The following is a 20753-nucleotide window of genomic DNA, read 5'->3' on the forward strand; positions in this document are numbered from 1 at the left end:
CACACATTTCCCCGCCGCCTGAGAGCAACGTCTCAAGCAGCCCACATCACACCTCGCCGAGACCTGGGACCGGCTCCCTCTCTCACCTAGCTTGTAACCCCCTACTACAAGCATTTCGGTGCAAGAAATACAAGATCGATCTCCCAGACTGGACGTAGGGCTCGAATTGCCCGAACCAGTATAAACCTTGTGTCTCTTTGCATCACCATCTGGAATCGGGAACACGCAGGATAAATTCACTAGTTGGTTGAGAACCTCCCGGTCTGAAACACCGACACCGCGCATCGTAGGGTCCCGTGATGACTCATGCCGGGGGAGAAAATTGGGTGATTATAGTATCCACTTAGCTTCTATGCATACACGCTCCGATCAACTGTCACGTGTCCACCCAAGGGGAATCGACGCCTATCCTCATCCATTGTTCACCTGTGCTTCACCTTTTTGTCGTCACGGCCTCCCATTCCCCTCCATCGCGGGGCTAAGTGGGAACTTCACCTTTTTTCAGATGGAGCCATCGGTGCCTCTGCGAGGTACTCTGACACGCTACGAAACCACACGGCACTCTGATACGCTACGAAACCACATCTCATCATGACGGTTGAGACCACTAGTATAGACACGCTGTCATGTTGCAGAGCTCTAAGACTAAGCATGTCTCATCGTGGCGGTTGAGACCATTAGACATGCTGTCACATTGTGGGGCTCTAAGACTACCGAACGCATGACCTTGCCCTCACTCTACCATCGTGTTTGTCTTGTTGGCAAAGCAAGGCTTCACACAATCACACGCGCCTCTTCAGCTCTCGCTATATATAAATAAATAACGTGCACATACGGTACGTGTCTCACAGCTACATATCCATTTGGCTGGTGTTGAGCATGGGAAGAACTCAATCCGGTAATGGGAAATGCCAATTTGGATTGTGAGCTCATAAGTTTTTTTTTTTTTAGTTCGCTCATAAGATTGGAGATTGTCCATTTGGCTGGTGTTGAGCATGGGAGGGAACAGTCTTCCCTTATTTTCTATCTAAAAATCTAGGAGGGGAAACCCCCTCGAACCCCTACTATTTATAGAACAAAACAAAAAGGCAAAAAACTTTACTTGCATGGCAGATAGTAGTGGCTTCATTCAGGGAGAAGCAAAATCAATCGAGCAAGATGTTAATTTAGTGCGGGAAAAGGTCGATCAGCTCAAGGTGGTACCGACCTCTTTTTAAAAGTGGCACTTGTATGCTTTCTAAGGCACCACCATCGCATGTCAACAAAGTTGTTAGCTTTAACAAAATCTACACTACTACACATAAGCAGGGAAGGGATGATAAGCGGGCAAGGCTCCCAACGCACGACATCCCCATGAACACAAGAACACTCTCACTCTATCATCGTGTTCCTTTGTCGATGGCAAATTAAGCAAGGCTTCACGTACACAATCACACCTCTTTGAGATCCCTATAAGTAGCGTGCACGGTGCACGTACATATCCATCCCATTTATCTTAACAGGAGCACAGAATCCACTCAAGATTATGTTACAAGCATAGAGCAATTCCCTGCTTAGCTTTGCACGTACTGCAAATTAAATGCAAATGCGTTCGGTTTCGTCAGCTGGAGGAGCCCTGCAGCCTGGACACGAACGTGGACGCGGCGACCGCGGCGGCGCCACCGACGACGCAGACGAGCGCGGCGACGGCCTGCAGCGCCACCTGCCACGCCTGCTCCTCGGGGACGAGGTACACGACGGCGGGGCCCGCGGCCAGCAGCGGGAGCGCGAGCGCCAGCAGCGCCCCCGGCGTGCCCGGGTCCGCGGCCGCCGACAGCGCGCCCAGCTCCTCCGCCTTCGACAGCAGGCCCAGCCGCTCCACCGCCGACAGCGACAGCCCCGCGCGCTCCGCCGCCGACAGCAGGCCCGCGCGCTCCGCCTTCGTCAGCAGCCGCAGCTTCTCCACGTTCGTCAGCAGCTTCACCGGCGCCTTCTTGCCGCTCGTCGTCCCCGGACGCGGGCCCGGCTCGCCCAGTGGGAACACCGTCGTCGTGCCCTGCACGTTCGCGCGCGCGCGTCACCCGCCGCTCTTGAGACTCAACCAACGAGAGGCGTACCTAGGGAATGGCGGGCGGCGGCGGCGGCGGCGGTGCTTACCGATCTTCTCGTGCCGGAGACGGTCTTGGCCGTCGGCTTCTGGCCCTTCTGGGTGGCCATGGCGGCGACCCTGAGGCGGCGCCCTCTCCCACCGCTGCTGCTTGGCCTCGCCGTGGTTACCGCGGCGGCGGCGACACACAGTGACGCCATGGCTAGCGCTCGCTCTCTCCTTTGCTGCAGCGGCGCGCTGCCAACCCAATGAGTGGCCTAGCTCACACCGGTCGCGGCAATTTTCTTGGTCGAGGTGCGCGACCTGATCCGTCTTGCACCCGTGGCCGTCCTCTACTGGCTCAACGTTCCACGTCAGATATCCTGTTTGCTGCGGAGGTGAATGGTACAGTTAGCAAATTTTATCGTAAAATTTGCATGCAAATCACAAATGACTCCGTGGCCCAATGGATAAGGCGCTGGTCTACGGAACCAGAGATTCTGGGTTCGATCCCCAGCGGAGTCGGTTTTTTAATTGGGCCATTTCAGTTTTGTTTTTTCCTGTTGGGCCATATCTTCTTTTATCTGCGAGAAAAGCCCAAAAGGCCCATTAGTGTGACGTCTCCGACGTCCAACCGCCCTACCTCGAGTCCTCTCGACCGCTTTTTAACTCGCAGCCGCCGCCGCCCGACGCAACTTAGCGCAAGAAAGAACTCATCGGCAGAGTCGAAATCAAAACCCTAAAAGAACCCACCGGAGAAGAGGCGGAGGGCGATCCTAGAGCGGGATCATGGCGGGGCCAGCAGCGGCGGTGGCGGAGGCGTGGGACAAGGTCACCATGTTCCTGTACTCTCAGCTCTACGACGAGAGGAAGAGGGCCGAAAACAACGTGAGCGCCCCTCATCTCACACCCTTTTTTTTTTGTGTGTCGCACTTCGCCTTAATTCTTGACTTTGTACTGACGATTCACGGTTCGTGATGCCGTCGCAATTGTGAACTTTGGTGGCAATGGTAGATTGTAGAAGTTTTTTGGTTTAATAATCTGCAACGTTGCGGAGCACGCTTAATTAAGACGAGGGGCGACTGATCTCCCTGCCTTTATTGTTGGTGAAAGATTAGGATTGAGTTGTCTTAGACTTCTTGTGTTATTTCTCCTGCATATCTGCTGTATTAGTTGTGCAAACTGATTGCTGAGTATAGTCGTCTCACTAATTTGCTTGCACAGATAGTCATCTTAGATTGTGCTTTGATGTAAAGTCGATCCTTGGAAAATTTCTTGTGTATGTGACAGTCCTGGAACGTAATTAGGTTATTGAGGAAATTGGCGGAATTAAGTTTCCTGCAGTTCGTGTTTTTGGTTAATGTGTTTGTTGTTAGTGTCATGGATCAAATTAACACAAGCTCCGTTCTCTGGAGCCCCCCCCCCCCCCTTTTTTTTTTATGTACTTGGATATTTGTAAGGTGACATTCTGCCCTTTTGTGTATCTTTTAGGGGTGATATATTAAATGTTGTGTGAACCAGTATACTGTTGGGTTGCGTGTAGTGTGAGCTCTAGCTTATTAACTTGTGCCTTCCTGGATTTGCTATTTCTGCAGCTCCTTGGGTTCAGGTGTCTCTCTCTCATATGCCAATGAATTGACTTAAATCAGGCTCACCTTGGTGTGGGAGTGACTCTTTTAATATAGGTTTTTTTATATATACATCAATAACTGCAGAAAACCCTAGTTATCTTTGCTTCTGGCACATAACCCATTTCTCAATGAAATAGATCTTGATTGTAGTGCAAATTATTACAAAATACATATGTGTTTGGGGTAGGGGCAGCTGTGCCAACCTCCCTCCATGTAAAAAGGCCCAACGTCTAATAATAAATCTAAGGACCTTCATGTAAATTCGTAAACCATAAGGGAGGAAGGTGCATCCTCCCACCTCCTCTATAAATAGAACCCAAGGCCAAGGGAAGGCTCTTTCTCCCTTCCATTCTCAAAACGCTATGTTTAGTATCCACTCCCATTCTATTCTCGTGTGTGGGACTACCTCCCCAGCTTTCCCTTCACCTCGGTGAAGGTGGTACCTGGACATAACCCATTTCTTAATCAAATAGAAATAGATCTTGGTTGTAGTATAAATTACAAAAAATATAGGTTCTATTCATCTATCATCATTGTTGCAGAAAACCATGGTCATCTGTCATCATTTGTCAACTAAATAAACCTGAGTTTTATTTTCATGTTTCACAAAGTCTGTCCGACAACAAGCTAGCAAAACAAAATGAACATTTTGAGGACAAAATGATGTTAGAGGTAGGGCTGTTTCCATGGTGTATTTTGTGAAGATGTGTGAAACACTACAGCCATGCAACCAAGATTATCAAGCCTACCAGAGATTTCTCCAATTATGTGGATTCATGTAATAAACCCTCTTTCAGTATTGTTATCTCTACTCCGTGATATAGTCTGTGCTACCATGTAGAATTTGAAGTGTACATAATATCTCTGCTCCACATGTTTTCTCGAATACGCAAGAGTATTGCGTATCATTCTATTAAGAAGATAGAAGTTCTATAATATAAGAGAGGCCGTTCCCAGCCCGGCAGTTTCTCTGCTCCACATGTTATCTGGACTAGGTTATGACTATATTTATTTGGCCTTTGTTTTTATAAATCTTTTAACTTTGTTTGCTCTTTAATTTGGTTAATTGTTGCATTATAACATTTATAAGCCTTGATCGAAAACCTTTGTGGTTGTTCTTTTTTACTGAGAAACTCTATAATTACTAATGCTCTGTTTTCTTTCATCTTCTTTTGCTTGTACAGAAGATAGCAAAGGCTCTTGGTCTATTCGCTGGATCCATCCTATTCATGCGCACCTGTGGTGATATAATGGCCATCTAGGGAGTCTTGGGTCGGCTGACAGCAATGGAGATCAGTGGAGCTGTTCGGTCGGCTGACAACAATGGAGATCAGTGGAGCTGTATTTCTTTGTTCTTTTCTCCCATTTTTGTTAGTAGTGGATTTGTTCTTACTTTAGTTTGGGATAATTGAAGTGCATCTAGACTCTAGAGACAGTTGTCTTAAATGAAACACAAAGACTTTGATTATGACATTATCAGTAATTTGCAGTAGTGACAGGAGGACTATTATGTCTATCGATGGCTGCTGATCATTTTTTTCTGTATTTTTTTTCATTTGCTTGGTCATATGTTTCATTTTTATGGAAAAGGAGATTCAAAGAGAAGCTTGGCCTAGTGTGCACTAAGGCCAATTCAAAAAGGCAGACCCCCTCACAATCTGGAGAGATAGCTATATATACTTCATGACTTTGATTGTTTTGCTTTGGGCCTGGAAGCCTTGTAATCTTCCTTCTTTTGCTTTATGTAATTACCGTAAATACAATTCTTTCATTTAGTGGAAAAAGAAAAATATAGGTAGGGGGCTTCCCTGCTGTTTCGGTCAAAAAATGTCTCATTCTTAGCATATTTCATTGGTTGGGAGGATTAAAGCATTTTAGTCTCTGTGTGTCCTCTCGTCCGTCAGTGGACTCTGGTTAATAGATGTGATTGTTGGGTCTTCTGTAGCTCTGTGGTTGTATGCCTTCAGAATATGAGTGTGTTAGGTATATGTATATATAATATAGGGAGATTGGATTTGTTTGATCCTATGTCAGTATCATCTCCTCACCAAAGAAACAGGGCTGTTAGTCATCAGTCACATCAGTGCACACAAATGTCCATCTCTCATCTCATTAAATAGGATGAGAGATCTTTCAAACATCAATAGTATAGTGTATGCAACTCTGCATCAAGCGAGCTTGCAGCTTTTACATGCACAATGGTACCATCTAGTTTGGTTCACAAGGCGCGCTAGCTGCTGCATCTCCCACCTTAGCCGTAGCGCACGAATGGCCATGACTCGCGACACACGTCCTAGAGGCTAGGGCCACCAGGCGACGGCGAGGGCTCTCGATAGATCTGCCGCTGCTGTGTTTAATCTGTATTCCCTTTGTTCTAAATTATTTGATGTTTTGGCTTTTCTAAAAACATTTCTTTTATGAGAATTTTTTTTTACTAATTACTATATATATATATATATATATATATATATATATATATATATATATATATATATATATATATATATATATATATATATACACATTATCTAAGTGCATAACAAGAGTAATGTATCTAAAAAAGTCAAAACATCTGCATACTGCATTGCTACTGCATGAATTGAAGCATCGAAGTATATGACAGACAAACAGAAACATACCAATACAACGACTGAATATACACATATAGAGAGAGATACATATATACTATGCAGATCATCAACGAAGTCGATCGGTCAAGTTTGTTTTTGCACAACCACTGAATATACACATATAGAGAGAGATACATATATACTATGCAGACCGACAACAAAGTCGATCGATCAAGTTTGTTTATGCAGGATTCAGTCAATAATGATGAATTCTAGGATGATCTAGGTGTAGATTAGAGGATAAATTCATTACTGGTTTAGTTCAATTCGACCTATAACATGATGCAGAGAGGGAGACAGTGAGAGAGGGAGATGTAGGACTGGCTGACCGTCGACTTTGGACGAGGATGAGCCGTCCATGTCGAGGTCCAATCGGTGGCGTCGTCCGGCGGCGGTGGATCCGATGGCGGCTGCGTTGACGCAGTGGAGTCCGGAGTGGTGTAGAGGCGGTGGTGGCGCTTCCCGTTGCGGGCAGCACACCTCTCGATCGGTCTAGGGTTAGGAAGTAGGTGGGGCGTCTAGCGGCTCAGGTGAATCTCCTGTCTGCGCCCTGGCCCCCACCTCCCTCTATATGGTGCTGTGCGACGGGGGGCCCACCAACCTTGGTTTGGTTGGATGCCCTAATCAGGGCACTGGATCAAGGCCCGATTCCACCGTTGGGCCGAGTCGGATGAGATCAACACTAACAATCTCCCCCTTGATCTCACCTCATACTTAAACATAGCTTTCTTTATCTTTTTCTCATTCCATCACAGATCAGTGCATAAAGCGTGCTTCATCGTCACGGTTAGTTGCCATTAGATTTAATAGCTATAATGCACCTCTATGTTTTGAAACAGATACTCAACTAGGCCCTTAGTATCCAGAAATCATAGGCTTTTCCGTAAACCCATGTCGACTGTGTGTTCTCTGAACGCACTGGGTGGTAAGCCTTTAGTAAGCGGATCCGCAAGTACTTACTCGGTACTTATGTGCTCAATGCTTTTTAAAATGATTCTGGATTTTCTCCTTTACAACATATAACTTAGTGTCAATGTGTTTGGCAGCACACTTGACATATTGTCTTAGGAGTTAACTTACTTTAAATGGTTATTGCTGTTGTCTACCATTGTTAAATCCGGGTACAAATTCCCTTAACCTTTTTTGCCTATTCCTTAAGCCTCATGTCAAGCTATACTATAGTATGCATCACTGATGACACCATAACTGGTTCTTTGGAGCTTCTCTACAATAATACTCTAACTGCGAGTGTTAGCATCTACTGTGGATTTCACTACACATCTCGCCATGACTTAACATTTGTACCATCAACTATTTGAGGGTATTTATTATTTCTTACTCAGCATGAGGCCTATGATACTTTGCAAAATTGCAAGACATTCTCAACTCAATTCCAGTGATCTATATCTGAACTAGACTTCTGCCAAAATATCCCGGATACATAAACTACGTCAGGGTAAGTTCTTACTTGTACTTGTGCACACATCAAGCTTCCAACATCTGAAGCATATGGAACCATATTCATTTGATCGACCTCATATTGATTCCTGGAACACTTTAAAGTTCACAAATCTATTACCCTTGACTATAGGAGCAGGCGTAGGTTTACTCACATGCATACTTTACTTCTTTAGAATCTTTTCTAAGTATGCCTTTGCGATAGTCCTAATAACCCATTTTCTTCTGTCTCGGTGAATTTTGATTCCTAGAACCAATGGCGCTTCACCAAGATCATTCACATTGAAACTTGAGGACAAAACTTCTTCTCCAATGACAAATTAACATCACTACTAATGAGTATAATGTCATCTATTCACAAGATGTGGAAAATGAATTTTCCATTCTTGATCCTCACATAAACGCTATTGTCCTTCTCATTTTCTTTAAAACCCAAACTTTCTTATCATTTCATCAACTTCAAATACTACTATCTAGAGACTTACTTTTAACCCATAAATGGATTTCTACAGGCGGCATCCCATATGTTCTTTTTCTTCCATGACAAAACCTTTGGGTTATGCCATGTAAACGTTTTCATACAAATCCTCGTTGAGGGATGCTGTCTTTATATCCATCTGATGTAACTCTAAATCGTAATGTGCCATTAACACCATTATGATTTTAAAAGAATCCTTGCATAAGATTGGAGAGAAAACTCTCATTATAATCTATTCATTCTCTTTGCGTAAAGCATATTGCTACAAATCATGCTTTATATCTTTCTACATTCCCTTTGGAGTCATATTTTGTCTTGTAGACTCATTAATAGCCTACTATTTTGGCTCTATTAGGAATTACTTCTAAGTCCCAAACATCGTTGGTATTCATTGAATTTATTTCAACTTCCATAGCTTCTTGCCATTTAAACGAGTAGACGCTTCTCATGGCTTCTTCAAATGAGGTGAGATGACCCTCTATTTGAATTTTTTTACTAACATAGACTTCATAGTCATCAGAAAAACTGGTTTTTGAATTCTTTGAGACCTTCTAGGGCCTCAGCTATTGGCACTTTTCATATGGGGCTATTGTTGCTCTTCATTGCCAAGAGGCAATTGATTCTACATGCTCCTATTTTACAAGATCCTTATTTACATTATTCATCTTCTTCGAAAAGCTAACAACAGGTGTTGTATTAGTCATACAACATCAACAGGTATTGAGAAACTTATTGCTCCTGAGTCACTAGAGTGGGCACGCAGTCCCTCTTCTCTTCAAGTCTTAGGTCTCTACATACCTCTACATACCATGCTCCTCCAGATCTTTTCATCTTTTCTAAAGATAGTGTGTCTTCAAATATCTTATTTTGGGTTTAATCTGTTAACCTCATATGATGCTTTAAGCACCACCTTAACATCTTTGAGGCTGACTATGCTATTTTTCTATCGGGACTTTAAAAGGTCTAGGAATTTAGCTATTTTCTGCTTAGGGGTATCATTGTTGTGATCGTTGTACTTCTCCGACGGTCGCATACATCTTAATTAATCTTTATCTCACTCTTAATGAAGAGTATCTTTCTTAATTAATCTTTATCTCACTCTTAATGAAGAGTATCTTTCTTAATTAATCTTTATCTCACTCTTAATGAAGAGTATTTTTCTTAATTAATCTTAATATTTTATCTCACTCTTAATGAAGAGTATCTTTCTTAATTAATCTTAATATTCTCCCCCTCGAAATATGGCATGAACTTTACTGCCATAATTTCAAAAACCATTAAGAAAACCTATGAACTATGAGACATATATAACTTACTTTATTCATATGATTATGTCATGCAAACATAGTTATTTCTGGATTCGTATAGGAGTACACTTTCCTTATTTCACTTCAAGAATTCAATGAGGTCTTTCATTAGTGGTGCTTTTGCAAGTCACACTTTCTTTTCTTATCTTTTGGTTAGTATTGACCATGACGATGTATTTCTATTATGCCAAGGTCAATACTAGGACAATATAAGAGCTACCCAAACTTCTCTCGCTATGCGGGATACAAAACATGTGAATCATCACTAAACTTCTCCCGCCATGCAGGATTAACTAGCATAAGTACTATGCCAAAACTTCTCCCTATGCGGGATAAATCTATACACAATTTACTGTAACGAAAACTTAGTCATGACGACTAAAACATTCACTTATACTTCATTTTCTAATTAAATCTTTCTGTTGGTTCTAATTTGATTAGAAAATTAATAAACTAACAAAAAACAGTCCTGAACTGGTTTGACTCAAGCCTTTTCATTCACATAGCCCAACATTGTAGCCCGTTGGCATGCAGTCAAGTGATTTCGTCGGTTAAATAAACAAGGTGCTTCTGCATCAATTCTACATCACCGTTGGGCAGAAAATAGAATTAATGCATAAAACTCATAAATCAACTTGAAATACATACAACTACTCTTCAAAATTAAATTCTTCCGTTAGTTCAAATTTAATTAGAAGATAATGAACACTTCATCTCAGTGGAAATTTGATAATGAAATACATTCTTTTAGTTGAGAAATATTTCTTGGTCCTTATCTACTCTCTGAAAAATTGACCACGTTGGTGTAAACTTTATTAGAGATTTAAACTTCAAACTTAAATTCATTATAATATTGTCATCATCAACGTTGGTCAGAAAATGACAATACCATAATCTTATTTAAACTTCAACCTTAAATTCATTATAATATTATCATCATCAATGTTGGTCAGAAAATGACAATACCATAATCTTACTTAAACAAAAACCGGACTACTCCTCTAATTTAAATTTTCCCGTTAGTTCCAATTTAATTAGAGGATAAACTCAATCATAGTTTACTAAATATAACTGCTCTTCGAATTAAATTCTCCCGTTGGTTTGAATTTAATTAAAAGATAATAATCATTAAACTTTGAAGCAGAAACTTAAACATAATTTGTGAATTTTACCCACTGGAAAAATTCTTTTGCTAATTTTCTTGGGCCATTAATCATTTTCTAGGAAATAAACATTTACTGGAAAAAGAAAAACAAAAAACTGATTCAATTCTTTACTGTATGCTCAGCCCAGCAGCAAAAACCGGCTCGACCTGCTCTGCTTGCGCGCGCTGTGTCTCACAGGCCGCAACCTGGGCCTGGGCCAACAAAACCGCCTGCTGCGCGCTCCCGCCTGGGCCAAAAGTCAGCCCATTCGTTTTGCACCGTCCGATCTAGATCGACGATCACGTGGTGATCTCGGAGAAACAAACCCTCGTGCGGTGTCGTCTCCCCTTGAACCCTAGGCTATTCGGTTCTCTCCCCTTCCTCTCTCTCTCTCCACATGGCGAGAGGCAAAGTGCAGCGGCCACCGAGTGACTAAGCGCAGAGGATGGCTGCTACATCATGGCACCCCTTGCCGGCGCACGCGTGCGGCCAGAGCCACACACGGCACCGTCGAGCGGCACCACGGTGGTGCCCTTTGGTCCAAGCCCGAGGCAGAGACTGTGCAGCGGCGCTTCTCTTGCCCTGGCGGTTGGGGTTGACTTCCCGCGCGGCGTCCATGCGACGGCCAGTGGTGGAGATGGAGCGGGCAGACCCCAGGTAGGAGCTCCTTCATCCCTCCAACCAAACATGGAGAAGGACGTCCCCATCCTCCCAACTAAAGCGGAGATAGAACCATCCTATCCCAAAAACTAGAGTGGATCCATTCCATCCCTCGCCTCCCACAACCAAACACATCCTAAGTGTCTGCTTGCTCATGTGAATTATGGGTTGCCCCTTTCATAATCTTTTCTATGGATCGAACTACTGGAGTTGGCTTCAAGAGTAGTGCAACAGTAAAATCAACAGGCGCACGAGCTGCAATTCTTCTAAAACCTTTGAATTCTAGACAGTGAAATGATACTCCCTTCTTGGCTTGCTTAAATTATTCATGCAATGTAATGTAGTGTTGTTTACTACTCCCTTGGGTTCGAATGTCCAACTCCAAACACATTACCTTATTGGAGATGACTCGTTCAACGCACAGTGAAGCATGAATCGCTACATGGTTTCATATGAATTGCCTCCAAATAGCTTGGGGGAAAAGGATCCAATAACTATGTGCATTGGCCAATTCTTGTTTAAAGACATTCATGCTACATTGTTTCATATGAATTGCCTCCAAATAGCCACACAACTAATTCTTGTTTATAGACATTCACATGTTAGCATCTGGCCTTGTCAACGAAGAAATAGATTACAACACTAGCTAGCAATTGCATGGTTCCAATATGTCACGTCCTTGTTACAGTGTATTGGTTGACTTAGGTACCCTCGGTATGTGCCAAATGGAAATATACTCCTCCCGAATCGTGTCCGGACAGCAGTAGCTGAAAGTGCATTTAGCCCTTTAGTGGGTTTTGGATGATTGAATGACAACGTGATTAAAGGTCTAACCCGTTGCTAAGTGTAAACAGGTAATATGTTATCTCACAGGTACTTAATGAAAGCCAAAATGATGTGTTGTTGTATAATCAATCTAGTTCAAGCACAAGACAATAATGCAAATGGAATTCATGCAAAGGCTTATTTATTGTGGGATTTCCATGTACTATGTGAAAGCAAGCTCGGTAAGAATTAATCAATAAGACATGAGGGATTGCATATGGAATGGTCTCATATTTGAAGCTTGCTAAATTGAAAGGAAAAAGATAACAATACAAATGAATGGATGATTCAACACAAGATGTGACTTGATGGCTCGAGATGGTGAAGATAGCAAGGAAAGGCTTTGAGGTACTAAGCAATGGTGAAGGGCAAGCAACGGCTTGGTGGCCAAAGAACCTAGCTAGGGTTAAGAAGGAAGTACTTGCATTTAGTTGAGGTACTAATCAAGCTATGTCGGTCATGTTGATGTGGAGGATCAAATCACAATTAGAGTGTTTAATGAAAGTGACTTGATACATTTGGGATTATTCATATTTGATGAATGGAATCAAGTCATGTGCTCAAGATGGCTATGCTCAAGTGAAAAGATCAAAATCGACATGTTGGCACCCTCACTTGATGAAGATTGAAAGTCACGACTTCGGTTTAAAAAGATCAACTCAAAAAGGTTTAAATTCGTTATACATTTGAATTTGAGTTATAGGTATGTTGTACTATTAAGAGGGATGTATCATGTTGATAGATAATCATTCATAAGTGCTCATGCCAACCCATGTCAGTTTTGAGTGTTTGAGAGACAAAAGAGCTAACTTGGTTTTTGCTGGTCTAGCAATACCGGACGTGTCCGGTATTTGCCCAGCCTCGGCAAAATTATTGTTCCTAGGTTGGTTCGTTGGGAGTTCCGGCAATCATCGGGAGTTTTGACATCTCGCACTTCACTAACTTGGAGAAGTTCACTATCCTGGTCATACCGGACGTGTCCGGTATGGACGGCCAGAGCCAACGGCTAGTTTTCAAATGAGCTGAGAGTCGGGAGTTCTGACACCACGCATACCTTAACTCAGTTAGAGCCCAACGGTTAGTTTTCAAAAGAGTTGAGGGTCTGGAGTTTCGGCATTCATCGGGAGTTCCGACGCCTCACAACGACACTGTAACTCAGTTACCGTTGGCGTAGTGTAAATTATACCGGACGTGCCCGGTATGGCAACGACTATAAAACGACTAGTTTTTCTAAGGGGGCTATAAATACCCCCAAGCCTCTACCTTTGGAGGTTGTTGATTCTACTGATCCTCTAGCATGTTTTTGAGCTTTGCCAACTCTCACAAACCCTCTCTTAGTGAGTGTGTGATCCAAATTGCCAAATCCATTAGTGGGTTGAGAGAAATTCAAAAGGAGAGCAATCCAACCACTTGAGCACTTGTGCATATTGTCAATCTCGTGATTTGCATTTGTTACTCTTGGACTCTTCGGTCCTAGACGGCTAGGCGTCGCCAGAGAGCACCCGAGAGATTGTGGTGTGTCTCGAAAAGTTTGTAATAGTCGATTCCGCCGCCTTAGAATCAACTAGTGGAAGGAGGAAAAGGAGTTGAAAAAGACACTGGCTATAGTGACCTTTGTGGTACCCTCTAGGGCTGACCTTCCCTAGGTCGCCCGTAGCCCCCTCAACGGAGAGTAGGACTCGAACGAGTCCGAACTTCGGTAAAACAAATATCGTGTCTCAATTCACATTTCATTTGATATTTGTGTTGCTCTAGCTCTTGTGCAGGTTCTCTATGTTTATTGTCATCTCTAGTAGATACCTGCTATTTGGTTTGAAGATAGAAATCGAAAGGAGCAAGTTTGGGGTTGGTCTACAGAAACCGTGTATACCGGACACGTCCGGTATTTACTGCCTGTGCTGAAAATATTCATTCTCTGTTCTAACTTTGTGTTGCAGGGTTGTAGCTTCTAGATATATTCTTTATACCTTGTATACTCTATGACTAACTTGTGAGGGGTGGTATTACTCTTAATTTGGAGTTTCCATTTTGGAAACTCCCTTTACTAATCGTTTCCACATTTAAAGGTGTTAATTTTCAGAAATGCCTATTCACCCCCCTCTAGGCGGCATCCTAGGTCCTTTCAATTGGTATCTAAGCAAGGTTCTCACCTAAAGCTTCACCGCTGTGAGAAAAGGATGTCGATGCCTATCGAGTCGGAGCCGATGCTTCTCCAAAATGATGGTTCAAACTTTCTACCTTGGTCAATTCATGTACTCAATACTTTTAGGGATATTAGTCCTCTTGTTGAGTATATTGTGGATACAAGCATACCTCTTCCTATAGTTGATTGGAGCAACTACAAAAATTTGTCAAAAGAGGAAGAGATATGTGTGCAACTCAATGCTCAAGCTATTAATGTTATTTTGAGTACATTGAGTGTAGAGGTTCAAGATGAGGCAATCTTCAATGGACAACCACCTTCGGAGAGTGCTCATCTCATTTGGACTAGACTTATTGAGTTATATGGAAAATCCAAATGTAATGATGCACTTGAGATCGATTCAATGGAAAGTATGTCCATTGTGTCATCATGTAGCGAAGAAGCCTCACAAGACCTCAAGAGCGTCAAGACAGAGCAAGAAGTGCAAGCAGTGGATGACATGTTGTCTGCCTACACATACCTACCGGACGTGTCCAGTATGGCCATGGTAGCAGGACAACAGGCAGTCTGTGATGATGAGGCTCAAGCCCGGTGGCAACCAAGTGATGAGTCAACCTTAGTATCTCATGATACTCATCACTTGTGTATCATGGCCAAGAAAAACAAGAAGAAGAGTAACAAGAAAGATCAAGAAAAGAAGAAAGCACAAGTAGGTCCGAGGGGCCTTGGCTTCGGTGGCCTCAGCGACTGAAGGAGCCTCGGCTCTAGCCGACTCGTGGGCCTCGGCCTCATGAGGCGTAGGCTCCTCCTCGTCCGCTTGCTCCATGGCCACCTCGGCCACCTCTTCTTGGGCGTCCAGCTCCTTTGGGTCGGCCCCGGCCAAGGCCGCGCCACGCTCACCTTGGGCGGTGGAGCTGGTGCTCACCTTGAGCGCCTTATGTGGCGCTAGGGTAGGCACTTCCACATGATGCTTCCGGCTGGAGGTACAGATTCACAAGGTCAGCATACGACCAAGGGATGAGCAGGAGGTACTGCAACTCCACCGACAAAACACTCACCTCGAGCGGGGGTGCAACCGCTTTGGCACTATGACCCTCCTCTGCAATGGCGGTGGCAACGACGGTGGCACGACCTCCATATCCGCCGGTGCCGGCTGGCCCTCGCTAGACTCCAGCACCCCCTCAGTCCTCTATGGGGGGCAGTTGCGTCGCCCCCGCCGCCACCTGCTCCACCTCTGCCGTCGAGCCCACCGGGCTGACGACGCGCTTTCCTAACGCCCGTGCCTTGGGCGTGTCGGCCTCGGCCTCAGGGCGAGCGGTCGCTGGCCCCGAGGCATCCTCTCCTCCTCCTGGAAGCACCGGGCTACTCGTCGATGCCTCGAGCGCTGTCCCCTCGATGTCGAGGAGATAGTCCAGGGGACCCCGCCCCACCTCGCTCTTGTCCTCTTCGCCCAAAGAGTCCATCGACAGCGATGGTGACGGAGACGCCTCCACCAGGAGACCGTCCTGCCTCTATTGTCGGCGGTGCTTCTCCAGTCCCTCACGCTCAAGGATGTTCCTCTTGCGCTTTGCCTCCTCGGCATCCTTCCGCTTCTTCTGCGCCTCGGCGTGCGCTCGGTTCACTGCCCGCCGCTCTGTGTCCTCGGGAACAGGCGGCGGGGAGGCTCGCACGTCTCTCATTCCCTGTAGGAATGGCGAACATAAATGAGGGACCGGAAAATGGTGAGGAACAAGGAGGACTCGAGGGCCGCAACAGCGTGTGACTTACCCGAGAAAGGTACCCCCGTGATGGGCGCATCGCGAACGGGGCCAAACCACCGATCTTCAACCACCCCTCCACCATCTCTCTCACCCGATGAAGAATCTCCTCATCGAAAAGGGCGGAGGCGGACATCTAGATGCCCTCGATTGGCTCATCCGGTCTCATGTCAAACAGGCGCCACCGCTGAGTCATCAGCGGCAGCACCCTCTGGCGGTGGAAGGCCGCCACGACCACAGCCGTTGTGAGGCCATGGCCACACAGCCTCTCTAGTCCCTCCAGGAGCGGCTGCAACTTGGGCTGATCCTCCTTCGGGACACCATACCTCCACTTCTTTAGACAGCTCTCCATGATCCACCCGGTGTAGGGGGGAAGTCCACCGTCGTCGTTGTGGAGGTAGAACCAGCTGGTGTACCAACGGTGATTGGTTGATGCGAGCTGGGCCAGGATGTAAAGGTGCTGCCGATCCTGGCGCACTTGGAGAGTGCAGCCGCTGGCCCTCACTGCCTTCCTCATGCCTATCGTGCCCATCGACTTGGTGGTATGCCCCGCCCAGAAGAGGTGAAGCCATAGCTCCCAATGGGGGGCGATCCCCAGGTACCCCTCGCAGATGGCGATGAAGATGACTGCCTACACGAGGGAGATGGGGTTGAAGTTGTGGAGCTCCACGCCGTAGTAGTAGTGCGGGAGCGCCCCCATGAACCGGTCTACCGGTAGACCGAGACCATGCTCGTGGAAGGACACGAAGTTCACAATGTAGCCATCGTGTGGCCTCAGCTCTGGCTTGCCCGACGAAGCAATCCACTCCGGCCTCTTGGGGTTGGTAACCGGACGGAGGAGGCCATCGTCAACGAGCGACTGCAGCGTCTCCACGGATATGTTGAACCGATCCCAAGGATCCACCGGAATGATGACAACGGTACCGGCCATGAGTGCGATGGAGAATGCGACTACGGCGGTACGCCTCTCTCCCTTTCTCCCGCTCTCTCGCTCTCTCCCTTCTCCCTTCTTCTCCCCGGCGCTCTCTGTTCCTAGCAACGGCTCGAGGGCAGCAAAAGCAAAGGCAGGCAAGGTAAGGAGGGGGGCGAGGCTCGTCACATATTTTTGTAGGAAAGGGGCGAAACAGACGGGCGACGAAATCGGGGAAGTTTCCCTCAAATCTAATACAGTTAATCTAGATCTGATTTTACCGCCCACGTACCCAACTTTTCCTTATTAATTGCGTGAGCAGTTATGTCCCATCCGCTGACACAGCGTCGCGTCCGACTGCAGCAGCGGCAGGTGTCGTTCCACCTCCCTGAGAAAACCGCCTCAAAAGGCGTGCCTGCCGTTGTCAAGCCGATGGGGGGAATATCCCCCATACGATTCCTTTCAAACAAAGGAACTAGGCACCGAGCACGTTACGGTCCAGGGGTTCGAAGGCTGGGCCCCCGAGGGTTTCGACAGCCACCCCAGGACAACAGAGTCAAGGACGACTATGGACGAGCCCGTACGTGGCCGAGACCCAAGCAAGCGAAACGCTTGGGACGCCCTAAGTCGTGTCCGAGACCGGCAGGGAGGTCTCCGAATGGGATCCCACCGTAGGGAGGCATCGAGCCCCTGGGGCCAATCGAACGGCCCTGGGACCCACTAGAGAAGCCCTCTGGTACTTTTGGAGTGCGTCTCTAGACCGCTAGCCAACCCCTATCGAATGGGGCACGGGTCTCCACTCGGACTTACCCGATAATAGCTCACCAGAAGTGTCACCGCTCGCGCCCACCGAGGGTAGCCTGACATATTCCACCCCTCCTTCTGAACGAAAAGGATGCGCGAGGGTCGCACAAAAAGCTAGGGGAACTCCTGATCGTCCTCTCGCTCCGTGCAGAGGCTCGGGGGCTCTTCCTGCAATCTTGCCGAGACCCAGCGACCTAGGCTCGCACCCGAGGGGGCTCGGCAAACAACCCCTCCTTTCGAATGAAAAGGATGCGCGAGGGTCGCACAAAAGCCAGGGGAACTCCTGACCGCCCTCTCGCTCCGTGTAGAGGCTAGGGGGCTCTTTTTGCAAACTTGCCGAGACCCAGTGACCCAGGCTCGCACCCGAGGGGGCTCGACAAACAACCCCTCCTTCCGAACGAAAAGGATGCGCGAGGGTCGCACAAAAAGCCAGGGGAACTCCTGACTGCCCTCTCGCTCCATGCAGAGGCTAGGGGGCTCTTCTTGCAACCTTGCCGAGACCCAGCGACCCAGGCTCGCACTCGAGGGGGCTTGGCAAACAACCCCTCCTTCCGAACGAAAAGGATGCGCGAGGGTCGCACAAAAAGCCAGGGGAACTCCTGACCGCCCTCTCGCTCCGTGCGGAGGCTCGGGGGCTCTTCCTGCACCTAGGACGAAGACAAGCAACCTAAGCTCGCACTCGGAGGCTTAGAAAAACACGATAAAGGGCACCGAGCCCGTTACGGTCTAGGGGTTCGAAGGTTGAGCCCCCAAAGGTTTCGACAGCCGCCCCAGGACAAACAAAGTCAGGGATGACTATGGGCGAGCCCATACATGGCTAAGGCCCAAGCAAGCAAAAGCTTGGGATGCCCTAAGTCATGTCTGAGACCGGCAGGGAAGTCTCCGAATGGGATCCCACCGTAGGGAGGCATCGAGCCCCCGGGGCCAATCGAACGGCACTGGGACCCACTAGAGAAGCCCTCTGGTATTTTTGGAGTGCGTCTCTGGACCGCTAGCCGACCCCTATCGAATGGGGCATGGGCCTCCACTCGGACTTACCCGATAACAGCTCACCAGAAGTGTCACCGCTCGTGCCCACCGAGGGTAGCCTGGCATATTCCACCCCTCCTTCCGAACGAAAAGGATGTGCGAGGGTCGCACAAAAAGCCAGGGGAACTCCTGATCGCCCTCTCGCTCCGTGCAGAGGCTCGGGGGCTCTTCCTGCAACCTTGCTAAGACCTAGTGACCCAGGCTTGCACCTGAAGGGCTCGACAAACAACTCCTCCTTCCGAACGAAAAGGATGCGTGAGGGTCGCACAAAAAGCCAGGGGAGCTCTTGACCGCCCTCTCGCTCCGTACGGAGGCTCGGGGGCTCTTTCTGCAACCAAGCCGAGACCCAGCGACCTGAACTCGCACTTGTAGACTCGGCGAATACGATAAAACCCCTCGCTCAATGTAAGAAAAAGCCCCTGGAGGAATAAATCCACTCCTCCAGGGCCTCAGGGGCTACACCCGGCGGGTACGCTCGCACGCACCCACCGAGGCCTCGAGTACGAAACACCATCCCGCCAAGAGCTGCCGCGAGCCGAGTCTCATCAAAACCTCAAGGAGAGCGCTCACGCTCTCCCTGAGGCTCGGGGGCTACTATCGGGTACCATAAAACGGGGTCCCCTAAGCGAGAGCCAAAAAATCGCTTAAGACCCTTTAAAAATCAAAGCCAAAAGACAACTATTGGCTAAACCCCGGTCTTGTCCGAGGCCACCTACTCTCCGCCTCACCAGAGGCCTCGCACAAGAGGCCTCGGACGGCCTACCGATCCTCCACCTCGCTCGAGGCCTCGCACAAAAGGCCTCGGACGGGGAACCGATTCTCCGTCTCGCTTGAGGCCCCGTGCGTAAGGCCTCGGACGAGTTGCCGATTCTCCGCCTCGCTCGAGGCCGGCTCGGCAAACAACCCCGTCGCCTCCGCCTTGACCCACTTCTCTGACAGGATGTCACGTCCAACCAACGCGTTCAACCGCTCCCGCGATATTAGCCGAACGACAGCTCAACACAGCGGAGTGGCCGACGAGACGTAGGGTCACATCGACGCCATGCCGTCCGGGACAGGATGGAGCAGGGGTTACCGGCCGCTGTGCTTAGCACTGTGCCCACGACTGACACCCATACCGCACTATGCTGCCTAACCCCAACTGCTCCGAGGACAGCGCGGCGTGGAGAGTCAAGTTTGGGTCCCTGTAGCCTCGGAATCAGTGTACAGGACCAACTGCTTCCTCCGAGCCTCGACAATCTGCTTCAAGGTCTCGGCAGCCTCGATATTCGCGCCCGCCGAGCCCCCCACGATGGCTCGGCCTCGGCACCGACTGAGCCTTGGCTTTTCTCACTATCAGCACACAGCGACCGACACGTCGTTCGCCATGCCCTGCGTCAAGCTATCACTGGAGCTCCCACGTCAAACAGGATCAGGGCGTGACCGGCGCATTGCTCCAGTACATCAAGGACAGGACCGCTCCGTCGACCATGCCGCCGCAGTCACAAGCTACAGGGCTCGGACATGCCGCCTCTACTTACAGGACGCTGCGTAGCGAACACATGTATCACTCCTGTCCCCCCTTCAACTATAAAAGGGAGAGACCGGAGCCGTTTCTAAGGGGAATAGAGAACGAACTCACGGACGCTTAGGCTCACGCTCTAACGTACTCACGACAAACACACGCTCCCCTGTTGCCTGAGATCAACATCTCAAGCAATCCACACCGCTCCGTGCAGAGACCTAGGGCTAGCTCCCTCTCTCGCCCAGCTTGTAACCCCCTACTACGAGCACTTCGGTGCAAGGAATACAAGATCGATCTCTCAGACTGGACGTAGGGCACTTACTGCCTGAACCAATATAAACCTTGTGTCTTTTTGCATCACCATTCGGGATTAGGAACACGCAGTACAAATTTACTAGTTGGTTGAG

The 20753-nt window shown here is 47.6% G+C and overlaps 1 protein-coding gene, 1 long non-coding RNA gene and 1 other non-coding gene across 3 annotated transcripts; 2 read left to right on the forward strand and 1 right to left on the reverse strand.

The window, feature by feature from the left end:
• Positions 1–1356: 1356 nt before the first annotated feature.
• On the reverse strand, positions 1357–2371 carry LOC136508138 (uncharacterized). Its single transcript, XM_066502767.1, has 2 exons — positions 2137–2371; positions 1357–2035 (listed from the first exon to the last, which is right to left on the reverse strand). The coding sequence occupies exons 1-2, from the start codon at positions 2284–2286 to the stop codon at positions 1601–1603; spliced, it is 585 nt and encodes a 194-aa protein (XP_066358864.1). The 5' UTR covers positions 2287–2371; the 3' UTR covers positions 1357–1600.
• A 146-nt stretch (positions 2372–2517) lies between these two features.
• TRNAR-ACG (transfer RNA arginine (anticodon ACG)) lies at positions 2518–2590 on the forward strand. The gene has a single exon. It is a non-coding gene; the product is annotated as a tRNA-Arg (tRNA).
• Positions 2518–5212, forward strand: LOC136508139 (uncharacterized). Its single transcript, XR_010771890.1, has 2 exons — positions 2518–2953; positions 4881–5212. It is a non-coding gene; the product is annotated as an uncharacterized lncRNA (long non-coding RNA).
• The last annotated feature ends 15541 nt before the right edge of the window (positions 5213–20753 follow it).

Source organism: Miscanthus floridulus, chromosome 15 (assembly GCF_019320115.1).
Source record: "Miscanthus floridulus cultivar M001 chromosome 15, ASM1932011v1, whole genome shotgun sequence".
Taxonomy (NCBI): domain Eukaryota; kingdom Viridiplantae; phylum Streptophyta; class Magnoliopsida; order Poales; family Poaceae; genus Miscanthus; species Miscanthus floridulus.

What these genes read in the sequence shown, in the direction of transcription:
- LOC136508138 (XM_066502767.1), bottom strand. Translation starts at nt 2,286, where the DNA reads ATGGCGTCACTGTGTGTCGCCGCCGCCGCGGTAACCACGGCGAGGCCA. An exon ending in TCTCCGGCACGAGAAGATCG is followed by an intron (nt 2,036 to 2,136) that starts GTAAGCACCGCC and finishes GCGAACGTGCAG; the next exon opens with GGCACGACGACGGTGTTCCC.